The sequence below is a fragment of the Toxotes jaculatrix genome, chromosome 15 (assembly GCF_017976425.1).
Source record: "Toxotes jaculatrix isolate fToxJac2 chromosome 15, fToxJac2.pri, whole genome shotgun sequence".
NCBI classification, from domain to species: domain Eukaryota; kingdom Metazoa; phylum Chordata; class Actinopteri; family Toxotidae; genus Toxotes; species Toxotes jaculatrix.
In genome coordinates, this window is record NC_054408.1 from 17,564,382 (window position 1) to 17,580,634 (window position 16,253).

At 38.6% G+C, this 16,253-nt stretch overlaps 1 protein-coding gene across 1 annotated transcript in view; it reads left to right on the plus strand.

The window, feature by feature from the left end:
• The window catches only part of thsd7ba (thrombospondin, type I, domain containing 7Ba), a 119,018-nt gene that overhangs the window by 59,029 nt on the left and 43,736 nt on the right, over positions 1 to 16,253 (plus strand). Inside the window, exons 8-12 of the mRNA XM_041057347.1 lie at positions 1,744 to 1,935; positions 3,876 to 4,107; positions 7,944 to 8,059; positions 8,853 to 8,985; positions 10,087 to 10,190. Coding sequence (XP_040913281.1) covers positions 1,744 to 1,935; positions 3,876 to 4,107; positions 7,944 to 8,059; positions 8,853 to 8,985; positions 10,087 to 10,190 — 777 coding nt within the window. The remainder of the gene's footprint in view (positions 1 to 1,743; positions 1,936 to 3,875; positions 4,108 to 7,943; positions 8,060 to 8,852; positions 8,986 to 10,086; positions 10,191 to 16,253) is intronic.

A 16,253-nucleotide genomic window follows, 5' to 3' on the forward strand; every position in this document is an offset into this window, starting at 1 on the left:
CAGTTTCTCCATCTGAGTCCGTTTGCTTCTCTACTAATGAAAATGACAATGCATCCCATATAGTAGCCTGTGGGTCTTTACCATCACTTCAAGCGGACTAACGTTTCCTTCTGTATACACACTGTTACTTTGATGACTGGAAATCTCTGATGCTTTGACTCTACGGGCGAAAGATTTTCCACCTCCCCAAGGGAATCTTTCACATCTATTGAAAGAGCCGATACCTATGTTTGCTCTCTTCACTGCCGTCCTCTGCATCAAGGGTATTCGCTTGAAGACAACAAAAAAAAAGACAAATTGATGACAAATCTGCCCTCGGGTTGTTATTGTTAAACCATGTTCCATGATGTAGTGGCAGAGTTCAGCCAAGTTAATGATACTTCTGTGTGTGAGCGTATATCCGAAAACAATGCTTTGGCTGCTGCTGGCATTGTTTTGACATCAGGACGGCATCCCTGTTTCTGAAATTGATCTCTCTCTCTCATGGACAGAGAGGCCTTAGACATATCTGTGGCACTTTGCTGCCTCTGGGCAGGGTTCAACAAAAAAAATAATTACAAGAAATGGTTCTTGTAGGGGGTATAATTCAGCAATTAACATTCATGTGAGAATATTTTGCTGTAATTTTAGTGTATAATCACACAATATAAGAGACATATTATCCTGTGCTTTAAAGAGAAAAAGCTCTGTCTTTCCTTTTCTGTTTGACTCCTAAAAGAAGAGCTAACTGGAAGCTGTGATAAATATTTCATAACATGGCTACAAGTTGAAGGCTGAAGGATAGTTTTAAAATCTAGCTCAGAATACCAATGGGTTGGCTTTATAATTTTCTTTAAATAAAATGAAATGCTATTTGTGTTTGACAGGATTTTTTTTAACACTTAGGAAGGATGCCTGTTTATGTTTGATGTGAATCTTTTATTGAAGAGGAAATCCGTTTCCCCCTAAGGATCAAATAGTTTTGCATCTGGCAAACTTTGCCAGTGTAAGAAAAAAACATCACATCCAATTCATCAAAATATGCATCTTGCACTTGCCACTATTTACAACCCTGTAGGCATCTTATGCTCCTATATTACCATGTGTTTATATTGAGGATGAATCTAGATATGGTATAGCCTGATTGCATTAATAACCTGGCAATGATAAGAACCACTCATGAGCTCTTCCCGTGTCACAGCTGCACACCTCATCAGATGCACATTCCCCTCTACCTCTGTACGTATATGCAGACCCTACACAAAATGGTAAACAACTCGCACATGAACAGAGACAAGTGGAGCATGTCAAAGTTGCTGACCACATAGTTCTAGTTGTTGCACTGTACTATATGTGAACTACATTTACACTTACTTTCAGTGTGATCAGAATGAAAATCTGCTCACCTCTGGAGGACATTTGTGTATTTGGATTACAGTGAGGGTGTCCTCTTGGTTGCATTTGATATCTGCATTTTTAATACGTACGACAATTGTCTAGTAATCTTGTAATCTGATCAGCCAGAATGTATTACAGTAATGCTTGTTACAAATAGGGTCACACTTCCTTTATGCTTCTCATTTACACTTATCATTTCATGCATGTCCCTTATCTGGATGTGGGTTTTAATCCAGTCCCTATGAGTATTGGTTCCTAGATAGATGAAGTTCAATGGGTCTCAGAAGTTTGATTCTAGAGATCAGATTAAACCTTTAAGGCCGACTTCTTCTTTTTAGTTTTATTATCTTAACTTGTCTTCCTCAGGGGAAGATGTGCCCATCTCCCACTGTGCAGATGACCCTCCCCCCACAGAAGTGGTCTGCGAGGTGGCCTGTGCTGCAGACTGTGTGGTTAGCTCCTGGTCCTCCTGGTCTCCCTGCTCACACAGCTGTGCCACCAAGACCTCAGAGGGTCGACAGAGCCGCACTCGTACTGTGCTGGCCATCCCAGGGAAAGGTAACGCATCATTCCCAGTGACTTCTTTGGCTTTTCACCCTATGTTCTTATTTCTGTGTTTATTGTTTTCTGTGTTTTTGTGCAGAAATTCACAGTTTTCAGTCGATCAAAATGTAACGCCTGGGGTATTTTCCTTACATTTTTTTTCTTTACCTGTTGTTAATTGAGGCAGAGCTGTTCGTAACTGGCATTGCTGGAAATACTTTAGTTTATAGCTGTCTGAGAGTAGCTTTGTTATTTACAAGGTACTAATTAAGCAATAAAATTACATTACAAAGTTACAAATACAAAAATTTAGATACAAAGGAGGACAGAAATAAATCGCACTATAAGTGTGTTTTTATTTTGTAGGCCCCAGGTTTTGACAAGGACGAAGAATGAATTAAAAAATATCTCTGGTTCTGCTGCATTGATTTTGATACTTTTTCTTCATTTGTCCATTGTAAGTCCAACACTGTTATTGCACAGCAGCACTAAATCAGCCAAATACTCTTTTAAATGTCACTATATTTACAATAACTGCTGTGTACAGTAAAGAAGAAAACAAATTACACTATTGTTGTTTTCAAGAGGGAGGACTGCAGAATATATTAAATTAATATTGTCACTGGAAATCAAAAATAGGAAACCAGCTGAAAACTTAACGTAGCAAAAAAAAAAAAAAAAAAAGATTGTTTAAGGCCAAAGGCTTTATCAGAGTGCTTTTACGGACACTGTGGCTTTACTTCAACTGTTATTTCTGTAGATTTCAGAGTCTTATTTGGAGATTTTTCATCTCCAAAACATTTAAGGTTTGAGTTGGCCATCCATTATCGAGGGCTCTTTTTCTGGCATTTTTTTTTTTTTTTTTTCTTCTGCGGACTCTGTGTTGTAAAGTGTTGTGTTTTTACGTCAGACAGCAGAGCCTTGGCAGCCAGCTACTACCCATTAATCCCTGTAACCAAACGCATATCTGCAATAACAGGTTCCACACTGTGTTGTTTATTACCATGTTGCTGGCTATCTGCTTGCTGGCAGAGGGGCTTCGCGAGTGTGTGTGTGTCACTAAATTTGTCTTCATATCCCTGCATGTTTGTAAGAGTGTGTGAGAGTATGGAGAAGGTGGCGAATGCAAAACAGACTGGAAGGTGCAGGTGTTTATCTGATAGTGACCAGCTCATCTATACCGGTCTGTGAGCCACAGTACACTTTAAATCACTAAACCACTCTCAGACAACACCTATGATCCTACTTCAATTGAACTGTCCCTTGTTTTACTTCCATTTAGATTGGACAGTCCTTGCCCTGACCAATGCAGTGCCAGCATACTTTACATGTTGCTCACTGCACATCCTTCTCAGAATCATGGAAGTGTGTGGATAGCAAATGTTTTTGCTTTCAGTATTTCACTGTTATTGAGGTTGAATATGGAAGTGTAATGTATGTGTCCACATATTGTCTAACTATATGACAACCAGAGCACAGGGAGCAGGGACTGGAAAAGACTGTTGTTGTGAGGCTGTGGGCTGTGTTTGAATTGGCCCGTGAACTCTCCAACAGTGACCTTACTGTGACTTTTCATTTGTAATTCAAATTCTACAAGTTAGAACCTGTGAAGTGTCTGCTCAGCTAACCTGAACAAACATTTGTCTTGTTGCTAAGCTGCCAGCAGTCAATGATGAGTATTAACATCTGACTTCTAGTCACTATCTACATCTTGTACTTCAGGATCTTTTTTTTTTTTCATTTTTTGTGCAAATTACATGTGTTCTGCTTAATAATGTCACGTTGTTGGACTAACACTAGTATTAGCACGCTCATAAGCATCTAAACACAAAAACAAGCATATGTATTGTCACACACAATGAAACACTGAACCATGTCTTCTCAGCTTTTTTTCAGAGTTCTAAGTTGTTTATTCTTCATGTCTTTGATCCTCATTCTTCTATGCTGATGGCCAGAAGGGAAGGCGTGTCCAACAGCTCCAGCCCTGGAGGAGTGGAGAGTCTGTAATGACCATCCTTGTGGGGTGTTCCACTGGGAAGCCTCAGACTGGGGTCCCTGTATTGAGGATACCTCCATGGATCTCAATGGAACCAGCTTTTGGAATGGGACCCCCACCTGTGCCGTGGGTGTCCAGATTCGCAAAGTCAGCTGCACAAAGATGAACGTTGGACCTGTCATAAGTAAAAGGTAAGCTTTCTGACCGGCCATAAGTTTTCATGTGCATATATTAGAGTGTTAATGCTTTATATATTGTGATTCTAAAATTTTGCATTTAAATGTTAATTTTTTTTGTAATATCACTTTACATTTTTGATATTGGTCCCTGTATATATGCTGTACATGTCTTTATATGTTGAGGCTCTCTTTGGTTTTCTATATCACAAGTGGGAGTTTGTTTAGAACAGCACCTGCAGTTTTGATGTGTTAGGCTGAAGGCATGTTGTTACAGGCATGTTTTTCAAAATCTGTCGGGACATCGATCAATAAGTTGCCTCCTTTTTTATTTTCCTGTTAACCTCCGGATAACATCGAGCCAGATGTGCCCACATGATGGTTACATTACTGGAACACCTGATTTTTCCATGAGAGAATTTACAGTCAGATTTTGGTTTGTTTTTTACATATAGGTTTTCACTCTAGCAATTTGACCTCTATGCACTTGCTCCTAAATAAATGAAGTGTGTTGTTTCAGCCCAAAGCTCAGTATTTTTCCTATTCTAAACATAGATTGAAGATCTAAGATGTCTATTCGTGAGTCATTTAGCCAGCATAAAAATGTCACTTTTTAACAGAATATTTTCTTCTCCTATCCTTATCTGACCCTGCTGTTTTGCTTAGATACCTTAGTTTTAGATACCAGAAAATGGGTCCCAAGAGAAATGAATGGTAAATTATGGTTGAGGAGTAAAAGATATTCATAAAATCTAGGGGAGGAGTTGAAAGGTGATCATGTTTCTCTTACAGAAAAATCATTTAAGAACAGAGTCTCCATTATCCAATAGCGTCTGACTTGAAGATATCTAGTATATGCTTTTACTTACTGACAAATGACCCAGAGGACTTTATGCACTGTGAAATGATATCCCCAGAGATTTGTACACTGAGCTCTTCTTTTGTGCTTTCTGCTTGTCTTTAGGACTTTTTTATGTGTATGTGTGAACCTGAGATTCATTTTGCTTATGCTCAACCATTATCTACTCCTCTTTCAGCAATACAATATCAAACAGTGCTAAGGGCTTTTGTGCTGTCACAGTAATGATGTTTTAGCCCACACCAGGAAGATAGATTTATAAATAATTCACAAAGTTTGCCCTTCTTTAGCTCGATATATTATTGACAGGGCCATAAAGTGGATTATGGAGAGGCTTTTTTCTTATGCCCGTTCTATCTCCCACCTCCGAGGCTTTAATGAAAACTGTCATTTCTGCTCCACCAACAGATCTCGCCTGTACAGTATGCTCTGAATTCAATCACTTCTTTAAGTGTTCATTTAATGGAACAGCACCTAACACATAGCCCTGCATGTTGCTATTCATCATAGTTGATTTTGACAGTCAGTAACAAGTGAGTCAGAGTGTTTATGTGGCAAAGTTGGGCATTTCTGTGGGTAGGACATATGGATTTCATTGTTTCTATATAGAACAGCGCAGATTCGGCATAACTTAACAAGCCTAGTATAGTGAGATTAATACACAGAAGACACATGTGCTATGGTAGCATGTTTCCTAGACTGAAAAAGGACAAAATCAGGCTGCAGAGAGAAGTTCAGACTTGACCATTTCCATTTCTTCAGCCCCTGTTTATCTTAAACTTTGATTGAAATGCAGGAATGTCCTTACTATAAATCATTCCTATCCAAGGAGCAGATGCCCCCTGAATATATTTGATGAGAAGCTTTTTGAGAAGAGTCTCTTCAGTCAGCAAACATCTAAGCATTTCATGCTTAGCAGTAATCTCCACAGTAAGTAGTGGCTCAATAGAAGGTCAGTGGGTCTTGTGGTAACTAATACCACAGAACCTTCAAGCAACCATTGGATTGTAACAAATTCAAAATACAATTTTCATTCACAAACAAAAGCAGTGGTAATAAGAGTGTAATCTCTAATGCTTTTTATTATATATGGGTACCACATTATCTTTTTGCATATACACACATAGTGAAAAGATAGTGTAGATGATACTACACTTGAGAGGCCACAAAATACTGCCAGTGTCATCTGCCAGCAACATCTAGTTTTTAATCATTTTTGCTTTTGTTATTAAAAGGTTAATGTTCTGAATAGGCAAAGCACAGCAGTGAGTACTGGGTTGCAAGAACAGACTCAAATAAAAACTATCACACATTAATATTTAGCATTAAATATTAAGTATTTAAGTTAGAGTTGAATGAGAGGGATTAATTGAGTATGTGATTGCACTTTTGACAAGTTAATCAATAATGTTTGAGAAGGAGACATTTAATGTTCCCAGCCATGTCAGAGTTGAGCACCGTGGCCTTGACTGTAAGTCTGACTCCCCCATTCTGGGAGTACCACACAAATATTCCCCCAGCTGCTCTGTTGCATTGCCATGCCCTCTAGCATACATCACTGCAAAGAGGGAGAGAGAAGAGAAGAGAAGAGATAAGGCTGAGGAAGGATGAGTTTAATGTATCTTGCCTCCTTGTGCATTGGCACACTTTGATCTCATTCCTGTGTGTGCTGGCTTTCTGCAGTTGGTAGGATGTGGCGCCATGCTGGGTCTCTAGTGAGACCTGGATCTGGTTGTCGGGCGAAGAAAGTCACTCACCCTGAAAAGGAATCAGAATTTCTATGTGTTACGTGTGTGTGTGCCTGCGTGTGTGTGTGTGTGTGTGCGTGCGTGTGTGTGTGTAGCCTGCGTGTGTGTGTGTAGCCTGCTGGCTGATGAAGACATCAAAGCTTGTGACTTATTTGATTTTACAAAGCTGCATTAATCCACTCCTCTTCAAGATTGCATGACACACAAAATACAATACAGCCGAAGGACCCGTTACAAATAAGTTACACGAGAAATGTAGTCATGTAAATACATGATTACTTTCTATTTAATGACAAAGAAATCAGTAACTGCCTCAGAAGTTCTGCGGAAAACCTGGTACTGGTGTCCTTGGCGTGGGAGGAATGATTCATTGGTAAACAGTTTGCATATTCTCACTTTTCTCAGGTTTAATTAGCAGCCATGCTGCGGATTGATTGATTGATTTTTCACCCAGAACACTCGGTCCCCTTGGTAGGAATGGAAGACCACTGTGCTGTTCTGCACATGTACACAGGGAGATAAATGCAGACACACAGCTATTTAAACTGAACCTAAATTCAGTTGTAATTTTATTATGTATCATTCCAGAAACACAAGCACTGTAATAATCCATACTGTGAATATTGTTGATTAATAATGCATAGATGTAATTTTTAAAGCCGCATTAAATGATTTTTTGCCAACCTAGGGGCAATAGAATAGGCTAAAAACACAACAATGGTATCTAATCATCTTATGTGTTAGCAAATGAATTACCTATGCAAACACACAGCAGACATGGAGCAACTTAAGCATTCATTTGGTGCTTTGCTTTGGTCTCCACCAACACTAGCTAATCCTGTCTGCAGTTTAGTTCTCAGTAAGTAGTGTAAAAAAAAAAAAAAAAAAATTGGTGGTGATTGGTGCAGTTTTAAAACGACTGAGCTTTAAATGTGTTACGAACCATAAAACATAAGCACTGTACGCTGGAATAGTGGGAGAATTTCTCGTTTCATAGAGCCATTTGCCACCTTGGACTGAATGTGTGAGAAGACTGTCAATTTTTAAATTTGTCCACCTTTTGCTTGAGTGTACAGGCAAGGGGACATATAATCAATCATGTTTTCTGTGGGGAGATGTGTGATGTCAAGGACAGGGCAGTTGTTTCACTGCACTGTCCTGTTACCAGCGAGAACTGGGACGTTTATCATTCATTGCCTGGGGGATGAGAAGAATTTAAGACCACTGTTTGTCCGTATGTTTAGGTGTTCAGATTCTTCTCGTCCGGAAACTGTCCGACCCTGTTTGCTTCCCTGCAAGAAAGACTGCATTGTGACACCCTTCAGTGAATGGACAGCCTGCCCATCAACCTGTACGCCAGGTACGTCTTTCCACAAATTTCTTTGAACTCAGTTTTAGCAATAAGTGACTAATAGCTCCACAACCAGTCAAGACATTTAACTTGAAAATATATTCAGCCTCCCATGTTCCTTGCTGGTGAGAGACAGGAAGTGTTTTTGGACACAAAATCACTTCCTGTCAAAACGTTGCCATACAAAAGTGCCCCCCCCCTCATGTCTCTAGTGTATGGAATAATTATATTTAAGTGACAGTGTTAACTGTCCATTACATTAAGCCAACACATCAAGAGGAAAATGGATATTTAATGGGTTTCAATGTGCGGATTTTAAATATCTTGTAAATCAAAAAGTATGTAATTGTTTTTAAAAGAATTGAGCAGGCATCTCGTCTCTGTAAATATGCTGTAGTCCATTGGGTCCGCTGATGATGTAATCACTTTCTTAATTGCACCATTTTCAATGTTTAGTAATTAGTGTTGTGTAATGAGGCTTGGAGTGTGAGCCAAATGAAGCTGTTGCAGTGTGTTGTGTCCAAAAACAGACCACAGTGAAGTGGAGGACATCACAGCCACAAGGGCACACCAGATCAACTATGAGACTACTTGTTTTCTAGCCATCTCCTCCAGATATTGGACTGCACTGCTGTTATTGTGTCTCCATTTGTTTTCTGTCTCAGACATTAAATGTCAGCCATTTGTCTCAGTATCATTTTACTTTCTCTTGCCTCTAGAAAACATTCATTTAACTTTAACTGTGCAAGTAATCTGCCACTGAATGCAGCCTTTTGTGAAGATTGTGTTTCATGTTCAACAGAAAATGCAACCGCCGCCACACAGTCTCGCTACAGGACCATCATTCAAAGGTCTGCTAATGGAGGTCAAGAATGTCCTGACACACTGTATGAAGAGAGAGAGTGTGAATCACTTCCAGTTTGTCCAGTGTATAGGTAATACCACATTTATAACTAACCATTCCTTTTCTTACATAAGAACAAATTATCTCCATTTATCTGCTCTATGAAAGTAAAGGGTGAGAGGAGAGTGCAAGCGAGAAGTATCTCATGGCAGGTGTCACAAGTGTCCATTAATGTAACATCAGATGCCACGGCTTTTGACATATACTCTCATGCTGCTTATAGTGTACTGTTATTAAACATGGCTGCACTTTATTCAATTAGTTAAATTAGTTCAGTTTGGTGTTAAGTGGTGATAAACTTGAGAAATTACTTGAGTTAGAATAAGATTGTGCAAATATAAAAAAAAAAACAACAACAATGTATTGTTGGTAGACTCTTGCTATTGCTAACCAATAGCAAATCATATTAGGAAACGAGATATACAATGTTAATGTTTTATAAAAGTTCAAAGTTCATTATTCACCACCTGTTTTTAGAAAATGTATGAAACACATGACATGAAATATGAGACGAACAACAAAGAAAACAAACAAAAACAGAAAACAACAGTCTTAGTCTCTACCAACATTTTAAAGGCAAGATAACCATTCAGCAACATTTCACAATAATGCAGTATATTACAACAATACACATTAATGTAAATACCGTTAGACAGGATATAATCAGGGTTGCTTAAGGGATAAGTAGGATATAAATGATTGGTAAGTGTTTATTGTGTTAAACCAATTTTAGCTCTAGTACATCTAAATCTGCGCTCCAACCACAAGAAGCTGAAGGTCAGTATGACATGATAGTGACACTGAAAAGACATTCACACAGAGTAGCAACAACAAAATGAAACACATCAATTTGTGTTTCCAGCAGTGTTTTCACCAGAGTCAATCCATGTGGCAATTTGAAACACAAATTGCACAAATTTAGTGACATAAGAAGTTTCATTCTAGCAGCAATTATAACAATTGTAACTGTTCCTGTTTATATAGAGGTTGCATGTTGGCTGCATGTGGTCCAGATCAATAATTACAAACCATAAATTATGTATGTATTATGAAACGTTTGCCTGCTGTGTAAATGAAACTGTGATGATACACTGCTATCCTACAGTGTTCCTGTGTTTGTGTTTCTGTGTAGGTGGAGGGCACACAAGTGGCACAGTTGCACTCTGGTCCCTGATTCAGTTCGACGTGGATTAACTGGACCAGGAGAAGCCTGTGGAAATGGATTAGAAACAAGAGGCAAGTGTTGTCCCTGACTTATTACACTGTCTGTACATGTCAGCTGCTTATATATGACAGTTTTAAGCTTTGCTTTTCCATCTCTTTTCTTTCCTTATTTAATGAAACCTAATAGCCTTTTCAGAACTGCCCCTTTAACAAGCAAGTGATGGAAACATGAAAGAAGTCAAGAAGAAGGCAATTTGTCCACAGAGTGTAATGAGATGAGCCTTTCTGTTTGTTGTCTTGATGGGCTCATCACAGCACTGGTTTCTTATTAATGGATGCTGCGAGTCAGGTGGCCATAAGCACATCTTAGCAGTAGGTTGAAAGAAATAATCAGCCTTAGTACAGAATACACACACAGTGCAGTACTTACAGGCACTTGTGTGTACTTGTGTGTGTACTTACTCGCTCAATAAAGTTTATAAAGCCTGTTTGGCCACAGTGCCTTTCTGATAAGGTGTTTTTGATGAAATGATGAATATATGCTTCATCGCTTGATATTCTGGGGTCATAAAGTCTGACATTGAGAGAGCCCTGTGATTCATAGTTCACAAATTAAGAATGAAAATACTCACACTAACAGAACACAATCCAATAATACTGCAACACAAAAAGACCAATGCCACACACAGAATTAATTCCCAGTCTACTTTACTTACAGTTAGTAAACAGAGTTTTAACTGAAGCAGCTGCAGTGACACAGCATTAGAATGAATCTCTTTCTAAAACATTTTTTTCCAGTTATTAATATTTGTATGAAGCTGAAGGTACACATAACATGTACACAAAAGCAAATACTTTGTGATGTTATGTATTATGTTAGGGACAGACCTAGCTTAGGCTGTAAGTGATGTGGAATGTGGCACTAGTCAGTGGCTTGTGTACACCAAAAAATATACAGTCCATTTGCAATATGTATTAATATAATTATATTGATTTACTGGTACAGATATCACAATTTTTCCTTTCTAATTGTGTGTTTGTTTATCTGCACTGAAAAATGTACTTGAACATTTTCATGATATACTGAGTAGTACTGCTGTTTTGTTTTTTTTATGTAATGTGCTTTTTTTTTTTTGCTGATTTGCTATCCTTAGAGATTAATTCTTCCTTTACTGCTGACATTTTAACTCTGGGGCAGATCTGTTTACTGGCCTTTTGCCAATTTATGACTGTCAGACAATGAAATGGAATGTTTTTTAAAGATGTTTTATCTCAGTCGTCTGAAACCGCTGCCATTCCACACTGCTGTGCATGGCATGATTCCTGCTTAATGAAAAACATTTTTTTTCCCATTAGGGGAATGTTTTCCTCTCCAGTTATACAACTTATTATGATGTGTTGTTGATGAATGTCTGCAGTATGTTCCATATTGCAGAATTATCTGAATCAAGACACAATCATTACTGTTGGCAGCATATCATAAGGATTGTATCGTGTCCCTGGGATCGCCACCCCCTAATTGATTGTGCTCTGTGAGTGTATGTGAATGTGTTGTGTGTTTCCGAACTGTGAAGATTCCTGTGTACCGTTCTACGTGAAGTACTACGTCTCTCTGAGTGGGGCTGTGGAAACGAATGCCACTGGCCCGAATCGTTAAAAAGCCACGGCGTTAATTGGATCATTTCAGACTCGTTTAGTGGAGACCAAATGTCCCAATAAATCCCAGAAACTGGCTGTTCTATCTAATTTACTGGTGCAATTCAAGTGAAGTTTTCAGTGGCTTACTATGCTGCCTTGAGAACTTTCTAGCATTTTTTTTTTGCTCTCACTGTTGCTCACTTTTACTTGGCCGTATAATTATGACTGACATTTCTCAATTGAATTTCCATGACTTTTTGGTGAGGGTGGGAAAAGTGCCTGTAGTGTTTCCAGGTTAAGAGCAAGCCTCATTGACCTTTAAAGCTATCTGTTTGAATATGATTAGAAAATGACTAAGTTAAATACCTGTGACATTTCAAAAACTGAAGCATGAGTTTGGAATTTGCACTTGGAAAGTGGAAAGGAAACACTATTTAAATGTAGATTTTAAACAACAAAGACTTTACCCAGAGTTTACTTTCACTCAGTGGATGGCTGAAGTAATTCAATGAAAAGGACACATAAATGTCAAATTGGGATGTAATTAGGGCACAATAATTGGGAATAGGGCAATATTAGGATCCCAGGAACATTGAATAAGGGCATATTAAAGCTTAATGACAGAAACTTATAGTTGTAGGTTACTTAGTTATTTTATTCAAGGACGTTTAAAGATATTAAATATACATTTTTAGTGCTGCACTTAGAGCAAGGTCTCCTTTTTGTCTAAGATCTTTTCCATATTACTTACTGTGTATCCATTGGCAGCAATGTGTCAAAGAGAAAACAATCACAATTCGGTGAGACATTAAAATGTAGGCTTTAAATCATAACAGACATATGCATCAGTAATTAATTATAGTGTTCACTAATGCCCCCAAATCCTTACTTCTTTCCAAATCCTAACTTTCAAAAGTCAGTGATGGAGTCAGTCACTGAGAGTGTTTTTACTCTTATAAAGCCTAAGGTGTATTTGAATCTATGAGGTTCTGCACAGTTCCCATCAAGTCACAATCAAATAGTCTGGCAAACTTTGCTCAGGATAAGTGACGCCCTGCAGAAACATTCCATGCATCTGCAGAGCTTTAAATTAAACTTGTTTGCAGCAGTAGGTGCTTAAGTGCAACAACAGTTTAGGGTAGTGTGACATAAACCTTCTGAGTAATAGATGCAGTCACTCTGTGTTTTGCTGTGAGTCTTGCTGTGCTAACAGACTTGCTTCATCAGCATACTGTATGTTTGCTGAATAATTAGGCAGACTAACAAAAGTGATAAACCATCAGATTGAAAGGCAATGAAGAGTAATGGTCTTTTACAGAAGCTCATCACAAACCTGTTGAGGTTCGTTAATAAGCCATTAGATAATGATAAAAATAATCATTAACTAACTATGCAGCGTATGTGTAAATAATTTATAAACTGTCTTATATAGTCATCTGTTATGTCATTTACAAGTCATAAGTCATTGTGAGCTAATTTGTAAACATATTTATTACATTACAATATAACTGTAAAATAAATTACATTAAAAAAAAATCCATAAAATCGTTATCCTATCAACTTTATTTAAACTGTGTGTTAACGTGGTGACATGGTCCTGCAGAGTAGCACCGTGCTTTGGGGTGTAATTATGTCTTTCTGTCTTGTGGCCACAAACAGCCAATGGAAGTGTTTCCTGTCTGAGTGCTCTGACATTTCCTGTGGTAATAAGCAGCATTTCTGTGTGTCACAGCTCAGACAGGCTGATCTCAGAAGTTGCCAGAACCTTAGTTGTTGTAACATTTTCAGGTTGCCTTTACCTCTATTTTTGCTGCTCAATGCACATCTGCATTTGCTCCCCATTTGCATGTTTCCTCTGATTTTGTTTGCATTCATTCTGTCGCCAAATATCTTTGAACAACTATTTTTGATTTGTCTCTGAAATGGGGAACTGCATCGAGATGAGGTCTGGTGCAGGTAAATGCACCAAACCATAAACTTTGTGTCATGTGAATTTTACTGAATAGAAGTTTTGGTTGAAAATTGGGGATTCGAGTAGAAATATTTTGTAACTCTGGGAAACTGGTAGGTGGCTAGGGATGATAAAACTTTCAACTAGCAGAAGAGTTCAAATAGCAACCACGGATTTTAAACCCAGTCAAAACTAATCAGATTGCTTGATACATAGTGACCGCCAGGCTCAGGCCTGTGGTGTAAAGTTGGAATCATGGCCAAGGTTTAGAAACAAGCAAGCATTTGGGTTTGTGGTTTACAAAGCCAACATGCCCTTGGCTTGAATAAATGCTTCCTCCCGTCTCAGCGCGTTTCTGGCCCCATGTTGGACGCAAGGCAGCATGTTGAATGAATGCTAATGTCTGACCGAGAGTAGAATAAGGCGAAGATTGTGGTTCATGCACTGACCTGACATGCCAGGGGTCGCGGATAAGAGGAATTTAATGAGCGAGGGTTTGAGAAGATGAATTTTTACTAAAAAGAACAAGCAACTCTGGAAAACCTGTGTGAAGTTGAAGCTGATAACTTGGAGCGAACAATGAGCTAATGGATTTCACACTAACTACAACACACTTGTGTCTTAATTCAGCCAACTTGTGGCTCATAACCAGCTGGGTGTATTATATCCCTCCCTGAGTAGGACTGGAACTGTTTTGAGAAATTATTCAATAGAAAATGAGTCATGCTGATGATCTTTTGCTGCAGGAAAAATGTGACTTAATGGCCATGATGAAGCCAAACCACATTGCTCTTCACAAGGCATCACCTACTGTAGAAGAACATTATACAAGTAATAAGAAATAACATGAAGATTGTGTGTGATGTGAGGGGCTTTTATGAGGATGAAGAACCTAGTATTAAAAGTAATGATAGAAAATGTAACATGTTCTGGGCTGGACCGACAAAAGATAACAATCGAAAGGAAACTTGATGTCCTTTTATCTCAAAGCCTTTAACATTACCCCAGAAAAGATTTTGAAAAGCTGGAGTGTGACAAGCCTCTTCAAAGCTGGCCCTTTCAGCTGGGCTTCAATGATATTCACCTTTCTAAGTAACTGTATAATTAAAGATGATCCCTGTCAGTGGCAGAGATACTGTGACAAAAAATGTTACCATTTGTGAGGGGAGATGATGTGAAAGGCCACACAAATAGGCTTGGGCAACAAGAGGCTGGAATAATTATGTTAAAAATTGATGGCTCCCAGTTCAAAATCAGAATGTCAGTACTTGCTGTGCTGGGCTCTGCTAATAAAAGACACTGGTAATGACAGAATGGGGTTGTCACTGGTGGAGGAGGTTGGGTAAGAAAGAATACCATTCAAAGTAAATGGACAGAGCTAAATGCCAACTGGGACATATGGTAATTCCCACAGTGGTGCTAATTGGAGTAATAGCAGCTCTTAATGGTTAGTTGTTTTTCAAACAGGTTTGTTAAAAGGAAAATGAAATTCGCCTTTAAGGGTTCATCATAATATTACCAGTTTTAAGCTATACACATACATTGCAAAATGAAAGATTTTTTTTTCTGCTGTGATTCACAATCGCTGTGACTGTTAATGTTACATAAAGGCACATCATAGCTATCATCTCCTTTGCAATGCCTTTGTAGAGGCCTTGTATGTAAATGACCATCCCACACATTCTCAGCATGTAGAAACCCAACAGTTTGTCAGAGGGCAAAATTTAAAAGTCAAATAGAAATCAATAAAATGGATGAAAGGCATGTTTGTAGATCAGTGAATCCTCAAAGACATTGGGAGGAGGAAAACTTTCCTTCACTGTTAACTTTGCGTTACTTAAATCCCGGCGTGTGAGTGCATGAGAGAACAGTGTTTTTGAAGATTATTTTGTCCTGCGCAGTGTGTTTTGTGTGTCTGTTTGTTGGACAGTCACAGCCAAGCCAGCCTGACAAACGTGAACATCCACAGTTGAGTGATGTCGGTGACCGACTGAATGATGGAGATACGTTACTGTTCGGTCGGATGAGTTTTCCCATTAGCTGTTGCGCTTTCAAAATAAATTAGCATGAACATTTTTGATGACGTAATTAGGGGCCTGCTCATAGGCGACGTTGCCAACTTAGCGTCTCTGTTGTCAGAAACAAAGAAGTAGCAGCACCTTTGTCACTTGATTTACCAACTTTTCAGACCTCTTTAGCCACTTTTTCTTTTTCCAAAAAACAAACCAAAGAAAAATGTTAGCTACTTTCTGTAAAAGAGTCACGAGTCACTAATAGCCTTGCCCTCTGCAGGCACACGCTCCACGTTTTAATTGAAATGACAGAATAGCAGCTGACATAGATGTGAATGAGCTTCGAACTTTCTGTGTCATCATTTTACTAGTAAGTATTGTTGAAATCATAGTAGGCTACAGTCATTGTCTTTAACTCACTAATCGTAATTTTGCCAGATGACGTCGTGGTCATAAAATAAGGATTTTGTAGAGCAGCAGCTTGGAAATGACTTGGAAGTGACTGCTGGTTAACATGTTGTCTTAAATGGCCGC